This window comes from Stegodyphus dumicola, chromosome 11 (genome assembly GCF_044657685.1).
Source record: "Stegodyphus dumicola isolate Sdum_Otavi_A_Nest chromosome 11, ASM4465768v1".
NCBI classification, from domain to species: domain Eukaryota; kingdom Metazoa; phylum Arthropoda; class Arachnida; order Araneae; family Eresidae; genus Stegodyphus; species Stegodyphus dumicola.
In genome coordinates, this window is record NC_140778.1 from 106,975,906 (window position 1) to 107,003,372 (window position 27,467).

General features: G+C 34.2%; 1 protein-coding gene across 4 annotated transcripts in view; it reads right to left on the bottom strand.

Moving 5' to 3' along the window:
• Nucleotides 1-27,467, bottom strand: part of LOC118199903 (uncharacterized) — a 134,938-nt gene that overhangs the window by 51,066 nt on the left and 56,405 nt on the right. For all 4 annotated transcript variants that reach the window (XR_015044086.1, XM_085827052.1, XM_085827051.1 and 1 more), the window contains exons 10-15: nt 23,231-23,353; nt 20,666-20,788; nt 19,171-19,299; nt 8,387-8,533; nt 4,372-4,512; nt 2,007-2,149 (exon numbers count right to left, since the gene is read on the bottom strand). Coding sequence is in view for 3 of the 4 variants with exons in the window: in XM_085827052.1 (XP_085683178.1) it covers nt 2,007-2,149; nt 4,372-4,512; nt 8,387-8,533; nt 19,171-19,299; nt 20,666-20,788; nt 23,231-23,353 (806 nt within the window). In the remaining variant the exon portion in view is untranslated. The remainder of the gene's footprint in view (nt 1-2,006; nt 2,150-4,371; nt 4,513-8,386; nt 8,534-19,170; nt 19,300-20,665; nt 20,789-23,230; nt 23,354-27,467) is intronic.

The window sequence follows — 27,467 nt, forward strand, 5'->3', positions numbered from 1 at the left end:
CAATTAGTACTCAGTGCCACTTATAATTAGCACTTAATCACGTGTCCTCAAAACCATTCTGTGTCCTCGCAGTATATATTTATCTGATGCACATACCATACATAAAATAAATAAAATTTAGAATTTATTAATTTACTACTACATCTATGTATCAGCTCTATACGCTTAATTTATTTAATGTATTATATTCTACTATATGAATATTGCATTCTAATACCTACATATCTTAATGTGTAGTGTTATAATATTATTACGTATATAATCTTAGAACCAATCAATGTAAATGTGTAATCTGCAGTACCTACTGGTGCAATAGATGCCTACTAGTACATGAAGTGATCTCCCACCGTATAGTAACAAATGTGGGGCAAAGTATACTCACTCATGGTAAACAGACCGCATCACCGTCCTCCATCAATTTGTCAACATTATTTTATGTTTCATAAATTTAATATATATTGTTTATTATCCCAGTATTTAAAAACTTGCCGTTAACATTAAATGGAAATTAAGGCGGAACCATGTTAGTATTGTGGTTAGCAATGTTGGTTACCGTATTAATGGTCGCCAGATTCGAATCTAAGACAAAGCTTCGATGTTTGTAAGTGTGGGAAGTGTTTTTGCATCATGAAAGGCACTTAAAATACTAGTAAACCGAAAGTCCTTGGAGTAGTTTAATCGTAGGGAAAAAAGGAGGGTAAACTCTCGGATCCAACGCCCGGGGGGATTCACTCTCGTATTGTCACCTGTATGATGCCCAAGGCGCACACCAACGACAGATGGAGCCCCGAGCTCCTCGCTAGGATAAAATTCGTAGGATTATTGTTTTATTGTATTCAGGAAGTTTATTTATTACTTTATATTATTTATATATTAAGGCCGTAAACAACAAATTAAGGCTGTAAATGACTGCTCAGTTGCTTTTAAATGTTCAAGTGACTCATTTTAAATTAAAGGTTATTTATATTTATATTTATATTTATATTATACTGTATAAAGTTATTTATGTTTATATTACATTATATAAAGTTATTTATATTATATAAAATTATTTATATTTAAAAATATCTTTCGATTAATAAAATGGACTTGCTATGTCTAATAAGTGATTAGTGATATACTTATGAACTCAAAGAAAGGTTCTTTAAAGATATTAAAAGCATCAGTCCACTAAATACATATGAGAAAATGCTTTTAATGTTTCATAAATTACGATATGTATAGTATAAACTTAAACAATATGTAACTTAAGCAATTTAAATAATTTATTAATAAACTAATAATTAATCAACTAATAACTAACTAATAATTAATTAAATAATAACTATTAATAAACTAATAATAATTTATTAATAATATTTATATTATTATTAAAATAACAATTTAAACTTAAACAATTTAAATAAAAATATATAAATAATATAAAGTAATAAATAAATGTATATATTAGTTATGTAATTTAAATAAATGTAAATAAATAATAAATGTAAAAAATAATATGGCTTATTTTTTCCGACATTAACTTTGTCGCGGTGCAGCCAAACAGGTGACACATAAATTTCATTTCCTTGATACTATATGCTAACACTAAAGCCTAATACATTCGCAGTAAAGACACAAAGTAAATATTCACTTCCTTGATAATATGAAGTACAAACTAAAATTTAACATCTTATTTATTTAACAATTAGTTTACTAGTCATCAGTAAATAAGTGAATTCGTAAAACAGAAATACAAGCAGATATTTCAAAAACTCAAAACATTGGTATAGTTCTATAATTACGCTATTATTCTAAACTTTTACACATTATTAATAATTTAAAATTTTTGCTGCTATTTATTTTGCATTTTATTAATTCTCTTCTACAAATGTAATCTGTTCAAAGATTTTTAAGCACAAAAGAATTTGCCTAATTATTCTAATGACCTGTTTTATTTACATCTAAAAATATGTGTATAAATTACAAATTAACTTGTAAATAAAATAATAATAAATATTTATTACAGATTCTTGAACATCAATCTGAATTTGATGATAACTGATTCTTGAAGGATCATCCAAAGCTCGTTTTTGCCTGGGTATTAAAAGATTTTGTTTCCGATAAGTGGTAGCATCGAGTGGTAAGGTCACCAGATATGACACATCAGCTAAAAAACGAAAATTGTAAACAAATCAGGATTTTGCATATTAGATAATAAATAAGAAACTACTAAAAACGACCTTTGAAATGAGTTATAAACAATTTTCTACATAATTACAAATTCCATTTCTTGATACAATATTTTCATTTTATTTTGTGAAATGAATACAACAAATAAAGCTCAGAATAAAATTTTTTAATCTTTGTCTGACATATTCACTTCCATAATCATGACATTTACACTCATTCCCATAAAAAATGTGGGTAAGAAACAATTTCAGAATTTTTGTCCTCAATCTTGAGTGATTCAATTGACTAATTTTTATATTAATGACTATTATTAGATGTGATCTGCAGTGCCAGATCTTCACTTACAAGGTGCATCCGAAATATGGCCACAACGTTTTATCGCATCGTGTGATGACTGTATCATGGCGAAGAAAACTGTGATATTGCCTGTAGAATCCAGGTCTTCAAACTGAAGGAATATTTCACAGCTATAATAACAAGTCTTACATTACCTCAAACTGTTCAGCGTTACAAATGCTTTCATAATCCTCACCCACAGTGCTGATTCAGTGCTACTACGAATACCTTCTAAAAGTTTTCTTTTTTGAATGTTTCCCGCTATAGGAAGCGAGAAACATCCAAAAAACAAAGCTTATTTATCTTATTAACTTAGCTGAAGATACATACGAGGTGTAACACAAAAAAACGAGACTAAGTGAAACAGAGCTTGAAAACAGAGCGGAGTTGGCGACAACTGTTTTGCTGACGTCATGTCACGTATCTCGTTTATCCATGTGGCCAGTTTCAACTTCCACGCCAGTGTGGACTACTGCGTCATTGAGTGAACACGTGCAACTGCATTCTGAGGAATGCATGGAGGAAACATTTCAAATGTTAACCGAGGTTTATGGAGATGAAACTTTGTGTCATGCATGGCAGTTTTCAGGGGAAAGGGACAGTGTGGAAGATGGTGAACGTGCTGGGCGTTCCCTTGGGCGCCCACCACTTTAATCGTGATTGAATGGGTTCCCAGTGGTCAGAAAATGTTAATCAAGACTACTACATTGAAGTACCAAAAGGACTTCGTGAAAAAATTAGGAAAAAAAGGTACAGTTGTGGAGTGATGGATGGCTGTCGCACCAGGGCAATGCACCCGCTCACACCGCCCTAACTATCAAGCAGTTTCTGACCAGCAAAAACATTACTCCGATGGGGCGTCCTCCTTATTCACTTGATTTGGCTCCATGCGACTTTTTTTAATTTCCTTAAGTTAAATCTTGCTTAAAGGGAATCCATTTTACCTCAGCTGAAAAGGTTCAAGCAAAATCGAAGAATCTCCTGAAGTGCCTTCCAAAACCATTATGAGCAATGGCAGCACCGAATGCAGAAGTGCGTGAATGCTGAAGGGAACTACTTTGAAGATGGTAATGTCACAGAGAACTGGTTCTATAAGTACAATAATTTATTGGACCAGTCTCGTTTTTTTTCGTGTGTGTCACAACTTGTATTTCTTCACTTTTCCACTAGCGATGGCGAATTTGCTATGTTGGAAATGAGCTCTTCCTACACTCACGGCTTTACTACCATCATTGCTTTACTAGTCGGAGCAGTTAACTGAAACGTTATTTACACAGCCATGCCCCAACAATAAGGTACCCTCAGCTTGATGCCTGAATGCGTAAAGGCTGCCTTTTTGTTAGAAAATGATCTGCATGAAAATGCGGGCACTTCTACGCAGTGGGTTCTTTATGAAGGTTTCTGTCTTTTCGAACAACAGCTGAGAAATAGCTGTCGAACAACAGCTATGCTGACAACTTTATGCAGCTCAGCGGGTGAAGTGTTCGCCTGAAAGGTTCGACGTTGATCCCAAAGCAGGTACAATGCATTTTAAACTGAATATCTAGTTTAGTGTAAGCATTTTAACTTTTATTTTGTTTCTCTTGGAATGTAGCTGAACTCCTGTTCCTGATCAAGAACAGAGACTATTCAGCTTTCTACATGTTGTAAATTCAGTTCAGTGGTTTTTCAGTTAAGTAATTTTGTTAGTGTGAAGTAAAACTTTATTGGTATTTTACTGGAAAACAAGGAACATAAACGATGAATTATGTGTTAATTTCGTAGAAGTTGCTTAACTGCTCATGACTAGAATGCACTTAAGAGTCTGTCTAACGATCTTGCATCTTTTACTTATATTGCAAAGGAGTTTTTAACTTCACTTACCTAATCTGTTGCAAGCAGTTCCATTTTTACTTCTCTGAAAATAAGGCGGACATTTACATGCTTTTTCACCACCTTCTTTAATTTCACATGTAGCTCCTAAAACGGAGCATTCACGCTGGTTTTCGTCGAAGCTACAGATATCTGAAATGAGAAATGGACCCCAATTAATCTTATTCAGATATTCGCATGTGCTACCTCTATTTTTTTATCATCTGAATACTTACAAGAATCTTTTGTGCTTGGTAAGTTTATAAAGCAGCAGAAAACAAAAAATTTTAACTATAATACATTAACATAGTTACAGGTTATTGGGGACGAAACTGTAAGACTGCTGATGCTACAAGCTGATACTATAACGCACACGCGGTCATAATCGAAATAATAATTGTAATTGAACTGTATTCAATATTTTTCAGGCTTTTCTACTAATGATGCATTTCACTTGTGAAATCTTTCCCCAAGCACATATACTAAAACCATACGAGATTTTAAAAGCTATGCATTTGTGACGTATTTTACCAAAATAATCACAAGACTTTGTTTCTTCCTTTGATTTGAAATGCTCACTTTATGATGTGTGTGAAAATGAAGCAATTTAACTCTCTCACGTTTTACTCTTTAAACAAAAATTCAATTAAGCAATAACTAAAATTTGAATTGATTTTCAACAGAAAAATGTAGTTCTACACTAGTCTTAGTTAAAATACATGGCTATTACAAATGTGTAATCGGGTTCTGAAAAACTGCATTTTCAAAATTTAATGCATATACAAAAAGCATTGAAGCATGAAAAGACCAGGAAACTCATCAAGATTTCTTAATAAGTTTTCTACAAATCTTCTGTATACAATCCATTACTCACGGGATAAATATCCAAGTTGAAATTTGCAATGATGAAGTTTTAAATAAGCGCTGGCTTTGCTAAGCTGGTCGTTTCTTGAACTCTTAACTAAACCAGAGATGGTCATATCAAGTGGGAAGAACGTAAGTGGAATCATGTGGTGATAAGAAAAGAAGCCAGAGGCATGAGAATGTATGGAAGAAAAACACAGGAGAAAGGTACGGCAGTACAACTAATACATGAGTGCAACCCAAGGCAACAACTGCAGTACAGAAATCCAGAAGTGGTTCCCTAAGAAGAAGAGATATGTAAGGTTGAACCACATATTATTTAACTTTGAGAAATTTGCCATAGAACCTGATATATAGTCTCTGACGAAATGAAAGCAAGTATTCTACATTCTGAGCTTTATACAAGAAGGAGTTCTGGACAAAGTAAGAAACACCGTTGAGGTTACAAAGAATTGTACTTTAATAATTGTGGAGTTTCTTGATTCAAGCTATAATCGAGTTATACCATGTCTTTTAAAGCATAGACCCTTATCTCTTAACCCTTATCTTGAGGAGCAGGAAAAAGCAATTAACTTTTGCAGTAAAACTTATGTTTTATTTACTATATCAGGTGTTACAATGAAACTATTTGCGATGATTACACATATTTTGTCCAAGACGCGTGAAAAAGGTGACCACGGTGGTTAGTGTCAGTGACCATCGCTCACAGAACACATCCCTACAAATCAGAAATAAAGCTCTATTGGTAGTCATGGAAACAGTTTTTCGTTTGCAAGCAGAGTGCAACGTGGCATGTGCTGCATTCCCACACTGTTCTTAAAAGCTTTTTCTTGGTGCTGCAGAGTGTACATCGTCGTGATGTTGTCTTCGATGGCTGATGCGTATTTTCCAGAAGACGAATTGATGCATCAACTACTGGTTTATGTTTCTTGATTGCCATCTAGTGAGCTACAAGGAAACTTCAGAAACGGTAAGTCTTGAAAACCACTCACACGAGTGAGTAAGACGTTCAATAGAAAAGGTGGTTACTGTAGGTGACCACCGCCCTTCAAAGAGTTTAAGCAATGCGATTTCATCCTTTCGGTGTGAGTTAAGATCGTATTTCCTTATAAATTCTCCTCTGCCAAAAAAGAAAACTAGTAAAGCTCAGGGAACACAGTGTTATTGCGATGACCGTTAACAGGGAAATGTTACAAAAATTAGATCGAAGATCGAAACTGGTTATATCTAGGATATGTATCGTATGACCACCACAGCACACACAAAATATGTGTCAAGTGCCAGAAAAATTTGGTGAGTTGCTGGTTCTGTTCATGTATCAATTATTACTGTGCATATAATGCTTCTAAAAATACAGGTTTCCAAATCATTTTCACTAGCCCTGTATATCCTAAACTTCATAACTTCACTCAGCGCACCAAGCATAACGTCTAACAATAAACATATAAAATGTTTTTCCCCTAAAATTGGTGCAGATGTTTTTTGAAAAGAAGTGTGCAGATGTTTTTTGAAAAGAAGTTCTTATTTTCAGCTCTTACAAGCACGTAAATTAACTTCGCATCGTAAGTAGAGAGTTCTTGAAAGTTAGAAAGAAAGCTTTGACAGAAACGCTCATAGTTGTGAAATTTCCTTGCCTGTCTCAGAGAATTACTTTAAAGGGGCGTTTTGCTAGCCGAGTTAGCTCTCTCATATAGAATAATTGAGTCAATACTTGATAGACTTTGCTTTGTGAAATCCTGGCATTAAATTCATCAAAATTTTAATTTACATTTTGTGTTAACTTAAATTCCACAAGAAGCGGAAAAGGCTCTGTAAGCTAAATTAATGCTTTAAAAAGTTAATAATAAAAAAAATTGCTAAACCTTCTTCTGAGCTACTTTAATACATAAGACGAATAAGAGTTTCACTTTGAACCAAGTTTGGTTAAATAAATGAGAGCATCCATATAAATTTTTATTTGAATTTTCATTATTACTAACCTCAAAACATTTTGGGTTTACTTATCGTGAGTACCGTGGATCGATTTACCTCAGATGAGAGAAAATTCGTCTAAAGAAGTTCGTTTGATTCACCGCAACTTAATTCCGACTAGAGTTGAAGAGTTGTACAAATCCATTCGAAACTTAATCGTCAGTTTAAAGGAAACCACAAGCGCCAAAAATTGAAAATTCGAATTTAGCTAGTACATGACTTACGGCATTGATATATATGAGATTTCAAAAAGAAAAATGGCTGTTCTGTGTTTTTTATTGTTATTATTTTTAAGAATTAAATGAGATCCGTTAGCGTAATGGCAAACTGCACATTCAGTTTATCAATGTTAAATGAATTTTGCGTACTACGCATGCCCAGAAGAGAATTTGACGCAATTACGATTATTTTAAAAGAAGGTACGATTTTAAAAGAAGATAAATACGGTGTGTGGTTGATATTCTGTTATCTGGGCATAAACAGTTCGAGATTTTGAAACGTATTATGCTGTAAGTTGCTTCATTACTTAGAGTATAAATATCGATTGTAAATTATGCAAATTTTCGTTTAAGAATGATGACAAAATAGATAACATTACAAGATATATTAACTGAATTTTTATTGATTATACTTCTGAGGAATAAAAGCAATTTCGTATTTACCATACGTTCCATTCGTATATACTTTAACAAATTAAAGAATAAATCCAGTTTAAATTACTGTATTTAAAGTCAAGGAAATTATTATAAATAACCGATATTAAACATAACGTTTATGAACAAAATGAACCGAAATGAAATGAAACAGAAGCAAATGCATTAAGCACAAACAAGTTTCGGTAGCATTGCAATTGTAAATAGTTGATAAGACCTACATGACGCGCAGGCTTTTGTAGGGTTGCTTATGCCCCTTTAATCGCCAGTATTTTCCTCCCACGCCAACGGTAAACCACTGAGCATGCGCAGGATGCGAAATTCGTTAACATTGATCAACTCAATGTGCGGTTTGCCATTACGCGATCCGTTATGGCGAAAAGATAACATTCGATTATAGAATTATTAACATTTTTTTCCTCTTTTCGTATCTTTCTTCAAACTGAAGATTCTGTTAAGCATATCAAAGTGCAAACGTAACACAGATTAGGTAAGAAAAAGATTTGGCATACATGAAGCGGGAAACATATTTTTCTCACTTTGACATATTCCTTGATCTGCTTCCGCATATCCTTCAAGACACTGACAGTGATATCCTTCAGGAGCTGTTATATCCTCGATGCAAGCAGCATTCCTCTTCGCACACGTGGACCATCCCGTCTCATATTTATGACATATTTTCCTTACTGTAACCAAAATAAGAAAAGAGAATTAGCTTAGACATAAAGCAAGAAAGTGATCGCATTTATTTTCTTTATTTATAAGAGGTTTTCCACAGTATATTTCATATTAGTACATGAATAATTCTTTTCAAAGACAATTTAATATCAGAAAGGCATATCAAGTGACAAAACAATTTAAACTGGACACAAGAATCACATACGTGAATGAATTTTCAAGTATTCTATGTAATATAAATTAATGGCCTTAAGATATCTGAAGATTTATCATCAAAACGTACCTACGGCTTTGTGAGATTTGGCATCAAAGACATGTCTTCATGGAGCCTTTTACTAAGCGGAGTCGGCTCTACTTCACGTTCTAAATAAAATGACCCACGAAATTTAGCAGCTAATTCGTGCCGACAATGGAAATCTAATCTCGATTCCAAATATAAATGTTTACGTATCTTGTTTACTTCATTATTTATCATTTCATTTGGACATTTAATTCGTCTTTAAGTTTCATTATTTGATTGACCAACCTCTTGCGCTCCTAACAGCTTAAAATAGTTATTATAAATATATGTATATAAAATGATTTTAATCAGGCTAACTAGTGTAATTTCATGGCTTCTGCTTGTAGGATTCTCCACTGTGTAATTCTAAGTTACAGTTGAATGTGAAGAATCTTAAGAACTAGTAAGCGAATAATCGAGTTCGTGAGACAGTAAATAAACTTGGAAAGGGTTAAAAACCCCTTTATTATTCAGATAAGATTTAAAAGAACTCCGTCTTGGAGTTGTACAATAAAGCCGATACTCGGGCTTCAACTTAACTAAGAATTAAACTAAACTAATCTTAACTAAAGAGATATAACTGGAGCTATCAAAAGTCTAACAGAGTTGGCCCCTTTACGCTAATTGACTTCGAAGCTATCGGGGCCTAAAGTACGGCTGAGTGTAATAATAGCTTAACGAGAGAGTAGCCTAAAATGGCGGACGCGTGCTAGCCAGAATATCTGGTATTTCTCTCACAAAGACAGTAGAACTTCGCGGTTAAATACCACTCTTCGTCATTAGCATTCAGACGTGATTCTAAAACAACGTTCTGGCCGGAAGTGGTAAGTTGAAATTAAGAAGCGATAGGAAAGAAAGTTTAACTCAAAATTTAACTGTTAATAATAAAATTAGTATAATCCTTACAAGCTAATAAATACTTAATGAAAATAAATGGGAAAATCTCCGTTTATTGCTTTCAAATCGCTTGCTTTTTTTAATCAGTAACAAATAGATGAAACATGAGAGAAAAATCAAGTATCTTATGCTTGAAATGACAACACGTGGCGCGTGAAAGATAAAATTATTTTCTAGGGAGTAGCAACACATTTCGGTTAATCGCTGTGTTTTATGGTTAACAATTAAATATAAATACGTTACACTATGCCTGTGTCAGCAACTTAATTTCTTTCGAATCGCTTAGTTTCTTGATTTAATTTGGAACATTAATATATTTTTGGAAAATAAAATTCCGATACCAAGATACGTCGTTCCGATGAATTCGAAAGTGATCACAATGGATATTTTCGTTGAAATATTATACCCGAAATTGTTCGCTATTACAATACTTCCTTTACTTAGTGCAAGGGAGTAAAAAGTATTACAAGCTGCCACTAAATCTCTACACTGCTCAAAATCTGCCGAGTTTAAATGACGTCACGTGAAAATGTCTCCCCAGAGTTATGTTCCGGCTAAGGTTATGCCTTTAATTAATCTGCATAGTTGTATAGGTATCAACAATTTTAAAGTCTAAGTGGTGCTAAGCATAACGAGGACGACATATTATTACGTTATTTTCTTCTGACACCAGTTGTTACATTATTTCCTTCCTTCGCGTTCGTATGGGGTTCGTAAATTTTGGAGTGAATAACCACGAAACTTGATGAAGTATCCAAACACATTTTATTTTAGCCAATATTAGTCAGGACAGCTCCAAAACACTTTTACAGTCGCCTAACTGTTATAAAACACTCTGACACGTTCAGCGACACAGCCTTCACACTGTCAGGCAATAACGGTGAAGACAGCTTCACTGCAAAGCACCAGAGTACAGCTCCCGACTCTGCTCGGTCATTCTCGGAACTCCCCGTACTCTCGAGACTCTCCACGCTACAACTCGCGATGCACTCGACGACACATAGAACAAAGCTTCCGACTCTTCGGTTCAGTCGTTCCCGGAGCTGAGCACATACTCTCGACGATACACTAACCGCGATATACTAAGAGACTCTTCGACGCACTCGACGACCCACTCGGCACTCGCTGGCCGGCTGTCAACTCGATCGCCTCTGCACGTAATAACTAGATGAGACAGACTAACTCGCACTAGACGAGGCACACACATTAACTGACTGCGGGCCAGCAGGGTTTATATAGCTTTCGGCTTGTGTTCGAGAACATTCTGGGCTAAACCGGTAAGAATTCGTTCCAGAAGGTTCTCCAACCATCCATGGTATATCGTCAACTGTGTCGCCAAACGGGCGATTTCTCGCCAAATGTGGCAACCCTGCATTCCTTTCCATTTTATGGCAGCCATAAACCTTCTTTGCGCGGAAGCTATCTCACCGCTCCTGTACATTTCGTAACAATATATTTAATTTGAATTTCTTGGTAGAATAGTGAATTAAATCAGTTTGTTCACCAACTTCCGTGTCTTTTCGCCGAATAGAACCACCACCGCCGAACCTAAATTTTTAATCTTATTCACCGAAAAATATGTCTTTCTGCTCGCTGGCTGAATGGCTTATTTTTGCGTACAAACTCAAATGTTAGTAATTAAATACAATTAACTGTTTTTAACTCTATTTGGCGCTTTAAGTTTTTTCTGTATTTTACAATTTTTCAGGGTGACGCTTTGAAATTTTACATATTTTTGCCTTGCCGCCATGTGAGAACTGAATTAATTAAATGAGAAATATGTGTTTAATGAAATTCAAGGAAATATATTTAAATAAAATGCAGCAAAACATGTGTATAATTTAATAGGCCCTATAAGGAAATCGTGTTGTGGCCACATCAGATGTTTAGTCCAAAGAGGCAATTTGCCCAGAAGGACTATTAATTTCGTTTTGGCATTTTGCATTGATTCACTATAAGCGGCGAATCCCCTTTTGAATTGTTGCCACCATATATTAGAGCCCTGTATTATATTTAAAGAAATTAAATAATGAAGAATCTGTATAAATGTATGTATATTTCTCGCATTTTGATAAAACAACGGTACCTAGAGCCATCAAATTTGGAATAACGTACTCCTCTACCGAATATGGGAATCTGGAAGTCCTAATTTCGAATTTGAAATTTGTTTTATTATGGATTTCTTATTTTGTGACACTTAAACGAATTTTTGATTAACAAACTCAACGATTTCAAAGCGAGGAAATTTTAAAGATTTGCTCTTTTAAATACTTTGTAATATTTTTTTTAATTGAGTTTTATGTTCAAGTGCGAAGAACATGATATTTAATAAATAAAGTAACTCCCAACATGTTAAAAAAAACCTTTGGGCGTAATATAAAATCTGAAAACTTTCAGGTTTTTATTTATTTACTTATTTGTCTTATGGTGAATGTTTGATTTCCAGAGATTTCACTTTTAAAAGTAATAATCTGAATAAGAGGCAGTGTAATTTTCTGTAACATAACATTGCTTTAGGTTTTGCAGGTTTGTTTTTTTCATTTCAAACTAGGCAAAGCTTGAAATTCGATAAGAACATTCTGATTTCTTGGTCAAATAATATACTCGATAAGATATTACTATGAGTCAGTTTGCTATTTTATAACCACCGTCAAGCAAACAATAACAGCAAACAAAGCAGAAAAGAAACATCACGAAAGCGTAATCATCGCAATATCCGACTCTGCAAAGATATCGCTATTCAGGTACTAAAACTTAGATAGAAATTTCATGATTTGCTGTTTACGGACTTTTGATATTTTGCAGCTGATATGAAATTTACCTTCGATTTTTCACTTCTTTTAATTTACTATTTTTTGGAATAAGAATATCCTGTAATCGGAAAATAATCCGGGTATGGAAAGTTGAAAATAAATCGGGTCTTAGATTTCTTTATACCAGAAATTTTTCAGAATATAATTTTAAATTATTTACATTTACGCAAATTAAAGAAAGTAAGTAATTTATTTAAATTTAAACTATAATGAAGTAATTCTGATAAAATTATGCAAAAAAATATTCGGTTTTTACTACATATTTCTTTTTAATCAAATAGAAAAACTTTAGTTTTAAAATAGACGCTTCTGAAGTAGAAGTACTTGTGATGCAATAGTTTAGGATAGGAAAAGGCATTTTTTCCTTCTGAGAACTGAAAATAGACTCTTTTATCAGGGCCTTTGAAATAATAAAAGAATAAAAATGGAAGATCCAAAAAAAGAAAAAAAATTCAGAACTTTCAGATTTTATATTATGCTTAAAGAGACGCTTTTTTCCGTTTACACACATATACACGTTCTGAGAGAATTTGAACTAAAAATATTTAAAAACAGAACTTAATCTTTAGAATTTTTTTAGAATCTTTAAAATTTCTTAGAATTTTTTCTGTAGAATTTCTTAAGAATCTTTCTTAGAAAATTTTTAGAATATCTTTTTTATCCCGCCTTCCTAGCGTGTCTTTGTTGTGTAGGGTTCTGCACACTGGGCCGGTATTCCAGAGGTCCGCAGTTCGATTCCCGTCGAAGGCGATTTCTCATTTTTCATCTTGCCTGCTTCCAAAAAATACCAAATGTCTCTACAATCTGCCAGACAGTCTCGCATGCTGGAATTAAAAATATTTTATTCCGTACAGTGTTGCCATTGCTCGCTTTGAAATCAATGACTTTTTAAATCAAAAGTTCATTAAAGTTTTACAAAACATGAAATAGATAATAAATTAAGTTCGAAATCCAAAATTCGGTCTTCCACATGCCCATATTTCGGATGGAGAACTGTGTTTTTCAAAATGTGATGCCTCTAAATACCGTTGTTTTTTCACAATGCGAGAAACATGCGTACATGCATGCATATTCTTCCTTTTTTAGATTCTTTTATTATAATACAAGGCGATAATATTTGGTGGCAACAATTCCAAAAATTATTTAACACTTTTGGTGATTCGACACGAAATGCCATTCCGAGACTAACTGCTCTTCTGGGCTGATGCCCGTTTGGGCTAATAAAATTTTAATTTAAAAAAGAAGAAAAAAAAAAAGAAAAATCAGATAATAAGTTTTAACGTATTTTCCAGGAAACTGGTTTGTTTACTTTCTGGCTTGATCTCCTGTTGACATTTCATTCTGCATGTCTTTCATTGGGTTTTCCCGCTATTGCCACTTCACTAATATCACGATATTTTCGCACATTATCATTATTTTTTCGAAATCCTTTCGTAAAATGGTTACCTTTAACTCTTCTTAGAGCTTATTAGGCTTAGATTTATGTCAAAACAGCAATGCCCTAGTCCGTTTTCGAACTTCGGACCTCCCAGTTCCTAGTCGTACACGTTTTCAGTTATACTCATACAGTTTAAGAATTCGAAAGGTAAATAATGAGAGGGCATAAACATTTTGCATTTTTGAAATCAAATAAGAAGTGAGGGTAAGTAATTTTATCGAGGTTTTTTTTAACATAATTAACATATGCGGGAATTCATATTTTAAAATTATTTCGTCAAGATGCCCACTATTATGTCTTTGGCACTCTTGCAACTCAGCAAACAGGTTTTGAAAACATGCTCAAACACTGCCATTGAAATAGCAGCTATTTCGCCATGAATATGGTGATTGTATTACTAGGATATTTTTGCTGGTTTATTTTGTAAACGTAATTTTTAAGATCTCCTAACTATAAAAATGTGATGATAACTCCGTAACAAGGCCATGACATGTCACTTGGACCAGCAGCAAATTTCCTGAAAATTTTTAGCTATTGTTATGGTCACATTTGCCTCAGAATGTAGTACAATTAATATCTTACCGTTCCGTACTAGCTTATTCCTTAACATACTGAACATTTTCTTCACTTTACCCTCTTGCTCATTTTGCACTAACGGAGCACTCAGTTGTGTCGAATTTGTTTAAATTCCTATTAGCTCACACTCTCCCTATATCTTGTTCAAATTTTCGATTCAAATTTTTTCAAATTTTTTTGACGAAATACTTTTTATTCATCCACTCAAGTTCAAATACATTTTTAAACTTGTAGTGCATGACACTTAATGTTCATACAGTTTTTTCACATATTAAATTTTTTTAATTTTTATTTTATTTTATTTTATTTTATTTTTGTATTATTAACATTTTCTTTGCTGAGCTAAGCAGACATTGACTTTAAAAATTTTTTTATTTAATTAAGTAATTTTCAATACTTTTTATTTATTTACTCGAGTTCAAATAATTTTTTTTAAACTTGTAGTGGATGACATTTGATCTGAATATAGTTTTTTTTTATTTTTAATATTTTTGTATATATTTACTTTTTTTTCATTTTTAATTTAATTTTTTTTTTTTTTTTTTTTTTTTTTTTTTGTATACTTAATTTCTTTTTGCTGACCTAAGTAGGAATTGATTTTAAAAAAAAATTATAATACTTCTTAACTTCTGATTTTATTGAATTAACCCTAGAACACGGACTAACATTACGCAATAGTCTAACTGTTACAAAGGCTATATTAGCTGCCTAAGAATCGTTATTTCTATGTTTTGTATCCAGTGTGCTCTGTTCACCTGTGACGCTTTCTCAGATGACTAAATCTTCTAGAACTGACATTTCCACCTGCGCCAAGCGGTAAAATTCGCTGAACATTGCTAGTTCGTTTCCTGGCTAACGGGCTGACTGCATGGGTGTTTCCGTGATTTTACTTATATGAAATAGTCATCCGAGCCAGTTTCCCTTAGAAAGTCCTCCACGAAGGTATTCCTCCACTTAGACAGATAACCATGATGTACTTTGCCATTATCAATTAAACCAAAGCAAACCCAGAACTGACATATCCCTAGCCACTCTCCTCGCTCCCCATTCTCATATGGCTTTTAAGAAAAACAGAATTGCAATTTACAAAAAATGATGCCTAGCTTCTATAAAATTCCTGGCTTATCAAAAAAAAGGGGAATAAATTATTTTATGCATCATCAGATAAGCAAAATACTATTTACCTGAATCTTTCCAGAAATCTAGTACGAGGATTTTTACTTTAGAATATCGATTGTTAGTGCTTTCTTTACTTCGAAGCAAGTTCTTTACTTTAATTTCATAACTTAAATGACAAACGAATTTGAAATTTAATTTTAAATGTGAGTCGTTTTATTATTACATTTAAAAAAACTGTTTTGACTATTTCAGGATATTATAGATCTTATTGTTTTCTGTGATATCGCAAAGATTCACGAAGAATCATGGTTGAGAACAGATACATCTGCCTTTACCACAGAACGCAATTTAAAATGTAATGTTTCTTCTGAACACCCTCACAATTTCAACTGGAAATACCCGTTGCTGGCCATATGTACATGGATAGCAGTTATTGATGTACTATATTTAGTACGAATGTTAAGATGTTAAAGTTAAATTTCATTAAATGGATGAAATGGATACAAAGTAGCAATTGCACGAAAATTTCTATGCTATATTATATGCATATAAAGGCAGAATTGCATTACTAGAGTCACAAACACCCATACATATACAAGGTTTATTTTAAGTAGCATACAATTTTAGCAGCCGCGCAGCGGGTATAGTGGAACTCTCACTGCCGTACCAAAGGGCCCGAGATTCGAACCCGGAGAAGGCATAGATGTAATTTTTCCTTCCCTTCAAAAGTCCCCCCGGGGGGGGGTCAACTGGGAACAATCGCGGCATTTTGCATAGGTCAAAACCTAGACAGACTCGACTTCTGGGGAAACATTAACAGTTTTCACAGTGACTAGAATCACCGTTTATTATGTGGCTTGGCGTTCAGGCTTGGCAGGGACCATATAGTACTGTCTTGTCTGCTCCTTGGATGTGGGGACGCTACATGGTTAGATAGCGAAGGTTGTCTTTGGGAGTTTGGCTTTCCTTGGTCAAAATTTGGGAAAGGTCGTTGATTTTACCATGACTATGTTATCTTTGCGGGAGATGCGCAGTCATCCGCCTTTGACTAACCCAGATTGTGTGAAATGAAATTGTCCCCCTGGGTTGACCGGGGGAGTAGTCCACCTCGTAAGGCCTCTAGGGGTTGGGGTGTTTAACTTAGTATAACAGCCTTGAGCTTCTCGGTCTGGGTGCCTCTTCCTCCTAGTGTACCGTCCCTTCACAGGAGACAAAGGTGGCCCACCTATAAGGTGCCTCCATAATAAGGAGATCACCGCTTCCGGCCTTAGTAGTAGCAAACGCCTATAAACGGTTAGAGCGCGCCATTGGAAAGTAATAATAATAAAAATCTTTAGTTAGTCCTTTTCTGTTTCTTATATCAGCTTTCCGAGCATCAGTAGCCAAGCGATAAAGTCCTGAACACTAGTAGTTTGATCCGAGGTTCGAAACCAGCAAATGGACTGGATACATGGGCGTTTTCCTGGTTTTCCCAGTGTGTTTTGTTCTAGTCACATTATGCTTCGGCTACGTGGGATTGGACGTCGAAAGGGACGATTCTCAGAACCCGCACATTTCTAGGAACCCACGTAGCTAGGTTACCATTTTCACCTTCTACAAAAACTTGAAAGCCAAACAGTAATTGAATATCTCTCAGATTGGGATCAAGTGATCCGTCAGAAGCAGAACTTTCGGTCTGAATGGTTGTTCTCTACCCGGGACAGAGGTCCAGCCGAAACATTTTCGGTGAGGTTTGAAAAAAATCCCTCGTAGCCGCAACATCGTTTCCGTAGCTACGCGGGTTTTCGCTTCCAGGGGGCTCTTTTTTCTAGGAATCCTCCCTTTTAAACCAATGCTACCAGAATCTCGTTTCTCAGAATAGTCCCTTCTAGCAGGGACTATTGCTGGAAGTGATAACCACTTAATGTGTATACCAGTGTGGTTCAACCTTTAGTTACCCGAAGGACAATCAAACGTTAGTATAGGAGAGTGAGGACCAGAGAGATTAAAAAAGGAAAATAGATTACATATAAATCACTAGTGTAATATATCACTTTATTTTACAGTTTAGAAATCAATGTGATAATTAGCACTGCTGTTTGATACAAGTTTATCAATGTCCACTGTAACTTCAGTAAGGCAAAGTCTCAGGCTGGATTCCAGTGAAGCACTTTCAATGTGATTTCCCTTTTTTTGCTTTAATTTGTTCGAGGGTAGAAAAAGCATTTTCACGCACATATGTACTGCCAGACAGCGATAACATTTTGAAAGAGAATTTATACAGTTTTGAAAAATGTTCTTTATAAATCAGTTTCCAGAAATGTTCAGTGACATCCCACTTTTTAGTCTGGTAGAATGGATCTGCCTGAAGATCACAAATTTCCATTTGAAGGTCGAAAGTCTTCATTCTTCATGGGGTTGTTTAACAATGAAAGTTTTGTTTTTAGGGAATCAGAATCCTGGAATCTGTCCTGGAACTCTTTCTTGATATCAGTAATTATTCTAAATTTGTGTCATTTTCTTCTTCCAGCTGCTGACAAAATGGGAAGTGTGTCTTATTATTTGCCTTCAGTACAATTTGCATTACATTAAGGGTTTTTTTTTTTTTTCGAAAGCCTTCAATATGTCATAAAGCTGGGATATATTTTGCTTTCTGCCTTGAAGTTTCAAATTTAAAGCATTCAGATAGGTTGTTAAATCTGTCAGAAAAGCAAGCTTATTTAAAAACTGGATTTCATCCAATTTTTTTTTATACTCATGCCTAATGTTTCCTTATATGAGGAAAGCAAGAATTTTATTTCTCAACGCAAAAAACTGTTGCAGACAATTTCCAACACTTAGGCGGCGCACTTGACAGTACAATAAAATGTCGCCATACTCAGTATCCAAATTGTCCACAAATGCAATAAATGATCTTTGTCTCCGGGCTTTGCCTCTCCTTATTAAATTTACAATATTTACAACAGTTTTCATTGTCTGAGCCTTATAATTTTTATTATTTAATTATTATATTTAATATAATTATTTTTATTAATTATTTAAAGAGAGGTCTTTTGTTTTCCCAAACGTTTAACTAACACATTTTCCCAGTAAAATGCCAAAAACATTAATAAGAGGGCCTATGCGGTCCGCGAGCCGTGGGTTGGACCACGCTAATGTATGCGAAGCAATTTCCTCAGAAAATCCTCCCCGAAGGCATCCCTTTTCTTAGGAAAATAATTTTCGGGTGCTTTTTCATAATCAAAGAAACCAAGCCGAACTTCTCTCAGCTTTCATCGTAATCCAAATTAAGTTAAAAATAAATAGCGAGCGAATTTGTGGTTTAAAGAGAACATTTTGGCAATCTCGTAGTATTGGGATGATGAGAAATTTCTCATATTCTCTTATTAAAAGAAATAAGGAATGATTATCCTAAATTATATAGCTGTTGTGTTTATTAAAGGCAGTTACATGATTAAGATAAAATATTAGTGAACAATCTGCTGTAGGTTTTAGTAATGACGCTGACGTTGCAAATGATAGCTTAATTTCAGTTTAACTAACCTGTACATGTTACTTTGTCTTCAGAGAGAACATATTTCCCTTCACACTTGCACCTAAATCCTTTGTCAACAGACTCGCAGCGGTCATAAGGGCAAAAACCTTCGGGCAGCATATCGGCTGTGCACAGATCTGAAAAATAAAAATTCCCCAAAATGTAATTCTTTTAATAGTTTAATAAAGTTTTTTTGAAAAATTACGTTTAAGAGTTCTTTCTGAAAAATACGTTTTTAGAAAAGTGCGTTGGTATTAAGTAACACTTTTGATTTTTCAGCAAAAGTACATTTGGCACTTTGGCAACACTTTTCATACTTCAGTAGAAGTACTTTTGGTACATAAGCAACAGTACTGCAGGAAACATTAATGCGAAACAGTAAAACATCATTAATTACAGTTAAAAGTAGCTGGTGAAAAGGTCGCAAAATAAATTTTAAAAAATTTGAAGTATAGAAAAATGGTTGCCAGAGAACATAATTATTACACTAATTTTTATTATTATTTACACTAAATTTCTGGAATCTTTCTAAGGAGGAGTTGCTAATGAAAAAAGTACCGTAAATTTTTAACGAATATTTTAACTGAATTGATACTTATTTTCTTAAATTCATAAATATGTTTTAGTAATGAAATGTTTCATATCATTGATAAAATTTATTGTTTAGTATATGATAATTATCCTTCTAATTCCTAAGGATGTATTCAAATTGAATGCAGGAAGTTAAAATGAACACATGAGCTTTAGAATTTAATAAAATAGTTTCGTATATGAATATATACTATGTAACACTTTCAACAACTTATAAAGCGAAAATAACATTCTAAATTTTAAATTCGAATGGGAATTAACTGTGCATGGTTTCGTTTATAAGCTGGCTCTGGTGCTTCTTGTCCCTGGCCCACTCTTCATTTGTAATATAACTTTATGGATAATGTGACTAAGGATGTGATTTATGGATAACATGAAAGGTTCCTTTAAAAGTATTTTTTATTACTTTGATGATTAGGGTCATCCTCAAAGACCAAGAAAAATTATAAATTTATCATGAGATATAACGATTAACTTAAACATGAGATAAAACGGTATTCTCAGAATATTTCGCTTCGATCAGCTGTAGAAAACGCTATACTCTGCTCTGAACAGAATGTTCTGAACACCCCTACGCGTGCTTGTTTGCTATTAGATGCAAAATTTTTCATAAATTCAATACTACCAACACATATTAATGACTTATTATTTCATATTAAAGACTTAGTATTCACATATTAATGACTTATTATTATTTAGTTATTTTTGTTGTCAAAGCTAATATTTGTCGTTTTCTTTATGCCATTGTTGAATTCTGTGATTGCATGCCAATTCATTGCTGTCTAGAAATATTTAAAATACTACGGCTGATTATTACCACCCTGCCAAAAGCAAGTTCTAGATTATGTGTAGGGGCAAACATATGCTACATAAATCATAAAAATATCATAATAATTGATTTTGATAACTTACCTACACATTTGCCATCCTTTTCTGTGTGCCCTGGAGGGCAAATGCATACTTCCTGATCTTCCTTTATAATACAATAGCCTTTACTACAAGTTTTATTGACACATGTGATGTTGCCAACGTATTCTAAAAAGAAAGAAATATGCATTTAAAATCAAACAATATTCATTTTTGCCCTTTATACAAAGTTTGCATTGCCCTTCTTTTATCAAACTCTATTAACTTTATATACACTCATGTCCATAGTGCAAAATCAGGCAAAGGAAGAGTTAGAAGCAAAACAAATTTGACTTATTTGTAAAGCTTATTTGTTAAACAAAAGGTAAAGAGCAAAAAAAGATGATATATGTTTGATATTATTAAAAAAATTAGCGATTTTTTCTCCCTGGAGGAAATTACAAAAAAAAACTATTTACAAAAAAACCAATATTACATGGTTGGTATGATTTGTTAGTACATTGTATGTCAGACGATGCAATACAGTCCGTACAACGCCTAGGCATGCTGAGTATCAAATTATCGATCTGATCTTCGGGAATATTACACCATTCAAAATGCAATGCTCTCCAAAGTTCTGGTAGACATGTAGGAGGAGGTTGACGGGCTGCAACTCATCGGCCAAGCATGTCGCACACGTGCTCTACTGGATTCAAGTCCGGTTAGAATGCTGCCCAGTCCATACGGGTGATATCCTCCGATTGAAGGCATTCGCTTACGATGTTTGCACGGTGAGGACGGGGTTGTTATACATAAACACAAATTGTGCGCCCATGGCTCCCCGAAACAAACGTACGTGTTGTTCCAGAATGACGTCCCGATAGATTTGGCTTGTCATGGTTCCAATTTAAACATGCAGGTCAGTTCTGGAACCCAGATTAATTCCACCCCAAACGAGCACTTCTGCACCACCGTAACGGTGTCGTTCAATAATATTTTCTTGGTGGTAACGGGTACCTGGAGCTCTCCATATGAACGTCCGGCGAGAATCAGACTGCAAGCTAAACCTGGACTTGTCGGATAACATCACACAAGCCCACTGTTGCGGTGTCCACAATGCATGCTCTCTACTCCAGGCTAACCGCAGGCGACAGTGAGTTGCGGTAAGTGGAACGCATATGACATGTCTACGAGCATATAGAACAATCTGCCCTAAGCGTCTGTACACGGTCTGCCTTGAAATTGTCGTACCAGTGGCTGAAGAGAGCTGACGAGACAGATCTGAGGCTGTGCGCTGCCTGTTTCTTTTGACAGTAACTGCCAAATACCGGTCTTCATTCCGCGTTGTAACTTTGGATCGACCTGTGCTGTAACGTCTACTCACATGACCATCATCTTGGAATCGTTGCCAAAGCCTGGAGATGACACTCTGGGCAATTCCAAGTTCGTTTGATACTTCCAGTTGGGTATGCCCATATCTCAGCCGGCCGATAATTCTACCACGTAAGAAATCATCCAAATGCGTCCTTTGTGTCATAACTATTCGGTTATGGCACTGAAATGCTTATAAAGCGCCTGCGAACAATTTTACTTCTTTGCCTGTATTCCTTATATATCACTCTCTTACACTCTCGTCATTGTGACGTACCATCGGTGTCATCTGGTTACTTCCTGAAATTTGCATATGATTCTTGAAGATGTGTGTAGTGATTTTACAGGTGATATATTTATTTTTGAGTTCAATTTCCGCGTGACTCCGAATTATCCTTAATTTATGGACATGAGTGTAGTAAGAAAAAATGTATTTCGATCGGAAATTTAAATCCTAATATGTGCAACGGTAAAATTAGGCGAAGGTAACCTCAAATTTTACTCAAAAAAGTATTTCATAACAATCTAAGGCTACTTGTTTTATGAACTAATTCTAAATTATGCATTGGCTTATTCTCAGCCCAATTATGTTTACCTGAAGATTCCATGTTTGTTTATCCATACCTTGCCTAACAAGTTGAATTTCAGAGCGGACATATACCGAGGCACGCCTACATTCTAACTCTAACATTAGATTTTTTATAATTTTGTGTATTAAAAACTTAAACATAAAACTTAAACATTAACTTAAATATAAAATTTTTTTTTGCTTGCAATATCTTATTTCTATGAAATTTATCAAACTCCTCATAATTGCACATGTTCTATGGTTGTGCAGCATTTTAAGGCTAATAATAAAATGGCCACCTTTTTTGGTCACTTATTAATTGTCTCCGCAATAAAATGGCCACCACTGCGTGGCCGATCTTGATTAGGCAAGTGCCCACCATTGAATAAAAAATAATGTCTTTTTTAAAAAACGAAAAAAAGGTGTTTAGCCATTCAGCTTCAAAGAATGTATTTTGTTGCAAAACCACCTGCCCAATAATGGCAAAAAAAAAATGGTGAGATGTAAAAAGCGACGAATGGTTACGCATATTAAGTTAATGTATAATAATGTATAAGACACTAGCATAAAAATCAGTTAAATACAGAAGAAGAAAAATACTCACTTTTCTTGAAATGTAATTTGAAATATTTTACATATGTTTCGTAAGTTAATTGAAGAATGGAACATGACAAATTATTAATTAACCTCACCACAAGTACTGTTATCTTCTTTCAGCTGAAAACTACTATCTACGCAGCCGCAGATATATCCATCTTTCGTTGACTCACAAACTTGGTTGCAGGTGTTAAGAGTTGGAAAAACGCAGAATGCATCTGAAAATTGAAAATGATTTAAACTATCTCTTTTTTATAATATCAAACAGGAAAAAACGACATTTGACAAAGCTGGTATTAGATTATTCAGCAAAAAGAACTAGCAAATAATTGCACATGTTCTATTATAAATAATTATTCTAATTGTCAATGCAGGAAATAGCCAGTTAACTTTTCCTTGATTTTATATACTCCGAAAATGTTACATTTTTTTACTTTCCTTTAATTACAGTCATCTCTACCATATAATAAAAGAAAGAGTCTGTCTGTGTGTGTGTCTTTCGTTCGCGCTTTGCGTAAGCTAATAGACGAAAATTGGCTACGAAATTTAGTTCGTAGGTGCATCTAGACAAGAACCAATGTACCTCGAAGCGATTTTTTCAAAATTCCAATTTTTTTTCTTTTATCTTTTTTAATGAAATCGTATCATTTTGAATAGTTTCATTCTTTTAGAAATATGGTTTTGGCAACAGTTTTTGATTCAATGCTTTGTATACTGGACTGCTGACTGTTGAAAATATCTGATAAAATATTATTAATTATACACGCACACCGTAATATTATTCTGACGTGCATGTGTCTCTCGAGGCACAACAGAAAGAATTTCATTTTTTCCCTCTCTCTCTTTATTAGCTAATGGCAAGGAGGTTTGTATATTTTGAATTATGTCATCCACAAAGCACAATTTTGATTGGTTGTTGCTTTCTGATGATAGTTTCATTCGTTTAGAAATGTGGTTTTTGGCAACAGTTTTCCTTGGATACTGCTGTTTTCTCTTGAAAATATGAGTTTGATTGCTTATTTCATTGTAATTTTTTACATTATGTTTTAATTATATATAATTTTAGTTATATAAAAAGTTTTGCATGATTCTTTTTAAGAAACAAAGTTCTTAACTTCCTTTATATCATTTGAATTCTTAAGATTTTGCAACGGGAAGTTGGTTAATTTATTTATTAGGATAATTAATATTTGTGTTAAGGGATATTGCTTATTTCATTGTAATTTTTTATATATAATGCATTTTTTTTATAAAGTTGTTCTGCCGAGTAAAATTCTGTGCAGTTTTTAAATTTTATGTTTGGTGTTCCCTTTAGGCATTTTTCTGGCATATTTAAAAGCCAGACGAAGGCTGGCCGCTAGCGGCTAGTTCATATAATAAAACTGATGCTTTAGTTTGGTAGACTGGTTTTTCATTCTGTTTTGTTTACAATATGGAGCTAGCTGGAATATGCAAAGAAGTGATAAATGGTATATTAAACTTGAAACCCCATTTTTTTCACCTGAAGTTTTTATGCTTGTATCATTAGCCAATATATTGCCGTTCCAGTAATAGAAATAAATACAGTTACAGCGTAGAAGGCTGCTTACCAGAGTGATCGTGAGATTAAGAGACGTTAATTTCATTGAATAGGAAGTAAAAGACAAGAATACTCCTCTAAATGGGGAGTTACGAAAGAGAAAACATCTTGAAATGATTAGAGTAACATTTATGTACTTATTGGATCACGCTAACAGTAAAAAGGTGAGTTTTAGCAACGGACAAATATTCCCCAAACTGAAAGCCGCCTGCAGAAGTTTCACTGTTGATCGTGAAATCATGAAAGTTGAGGCTGGTTTCAATTGTTCTTCAGCTTGAAGATTTAACACTGCTGCGGGGATATCTTACTTATCATAGCCCATAATTCTATTAGAACCAAATGTGATTGGCCATATTTTTAATCATTTTGTATATAATTTATTTCATCATCTGCCAAGTAGGTCAAATCACTTTATATTGCTGAAGTTCTAAACTTATAGATAAATTGGATGAAATGATTCAGTTATTCCACTTTTTGAAAAACTGAAAAGGTAAACGTGTAAGGATTTTAAGCTTTACTAACGTTTATTTTATTTTAAAATTTTGCTATCCTCTCTTATTTTTCATTTCAGGCCAGAATAAGCGCGAGTAGAATTATTTATGCTAATGGGGTTGCAAACTGTATAAGTCTTTAAGATATGGCTTTTAGCCAAAACAAAGAGATAGACTTCTCGCTGAGTTACCACGCGCGTGCTTTTCAGTCAGTTCATGTCTGCCCTTAAGGCCAGAACTTAGTTCTCCCTGATATTTGAAGACGTATTGTAGTTTTTTTGCATTCCGCTCCCTACGTACGTAGTGCTAAGGCCAATCTTCGCGTTACTACTCTCTGTAAAGCATCTTAGTTCTTATTTAGTTTATTTCTTATTTTCTACGTTTTAGACCAGTGCTGGTCTCTGTATCCCGAAGTTCGGGAACGGGTGTACGCTGTGAGAAATAAAGGGTAATTTTAACTTCTTATTTTTGTTGTATCTTCTAAACACGTACGAACATAGTTTTGAGTAAACTCTCTGTTCCAACTCACGACTCCAGTTATGTTTCCAAAGGTAATTAGAAGGAACAGCAATCCTGACAAACGTATAAAATATGTTACGTAGAGTCCCCCCCCACTCTTTTCTGTAAGCAAAAGCCAGCTTTTTAACTTTTTCTGTTATACAGGAATTTTGAAATATTAATTCCCCAAACCCAACAAATAATTTCTTTGGTTTATTCTCATTTCCTTGATTTCGCAAATATCTCTTACGTTAGTTCAAAGCACTAATATCAGTCTTAACAAATGTAAATTTGTACATGCAAATGATATAGATAATATGCTAAGAGAAAAAATTTAAATATCTTTTATACTTAAACGTATCTAAATTATTAAAACAGATTCATCTTAATGCCCCTTAGTTCTTATTTAATATCTCTTAGGTTGCGTGGATCTTCTAAAATATTATTTTTCAGCTGTACGAACATTTTAATTTTGATAACTTCTTGCACTGCTTGACAACAGACTGTAAATTGTGATTTCCTCGTGATTGAAATTTTAGTCAGAAAAAGTTATTTGAAAAATCAAAGTGACAGCTGAAATATGTCGTTCGGGTAATGTTTCGGAACAAACAATCAGCAGCGTTTTCGTCAAATGAGCGATATCGATAAAAGATTAAATAAACTAAACTTTACCGCGTGTGTCGAGGTAAAAGACGAAACTCTCTTCGTTGCTATCATTATTACTAATACTCCAAAACTTCTATTTGAAAATAGTCTAATCAGCTATAGGCTAAAGCATAGCTGATGCTTTAGAATATAGCCAAGTCAGTAAAGCATTAGAACTTTGGGAGTTCACTACCAAACAGTCTAATTGCTTATTATTTTCCTATGTATAAAGCAAATAGGAGCTGGTTTCTTTCAGAATGTTTTGCGTGAAAGCAAGAAGCATCTTTTTACTGAGGCATATAGCCATTGAGAGTTGCTATAATTAATCAATAAACAATTTATAAGGTATTTCTCCTGCCTTCTTAGTGTAGTGTTCAGCACGCTTGACGCGTACTGTTAACCAGAGAACAGGGGCTCCATTACCTAGCTGACATGATGTCTGCCATTGAGAGTTGCTATAATTAATCAATAAACAATTTATAAGGTATTTCTCCTGCCTTCTTAGTGTAGTGTTCAGCACGCTTGACGCGTACTGCAGTGATCCGTGGTTCGATTCCCGGTGAGGGCGCGGCTCATTTTTCATCACTCCTGCTTCCAAAATACCTAATGCCTTTACAGTGGCGCCCGAACTAAAAGGGTAGTGGATGATGATTCTCCACACCTAAGATTTGGCGATTGGGTCCCCTAAAAACTCCAGTCGCCTTTTAAAAAGGGGAGTATATAAGGTATTTCTCTCGCCTTCTTAACATGCCTTCGTAGTGTAGTGGTCCGCACGCTGGGCGCGTATTCCAGAGGTCCGTGGTTCGATTCCCGAGGAGGGCGTTGCTCATTTTTCATCAATCCTGCTCTAAAAATAATCTAATGACTCTACAAATTAAACAATTTAATGATATGAAAACACAGATAAAAATGGTTTGTCTGAAGTGCAAGCAAATGCGAGATCAGATTAGAATGACATTATTACTGATATTTCAGAATTGAAGCGCTTGCAGCAAGAAAGGCGCAGATGCAAAATTTAAAATTTTCGAAAAATTTTTAAAAATTTCAAAACAAAATTTTTAATTTATGTTCTAAACGTTCTAAATGTTCTCGTTAAAAGTGCTATTAAAAATGATTTTG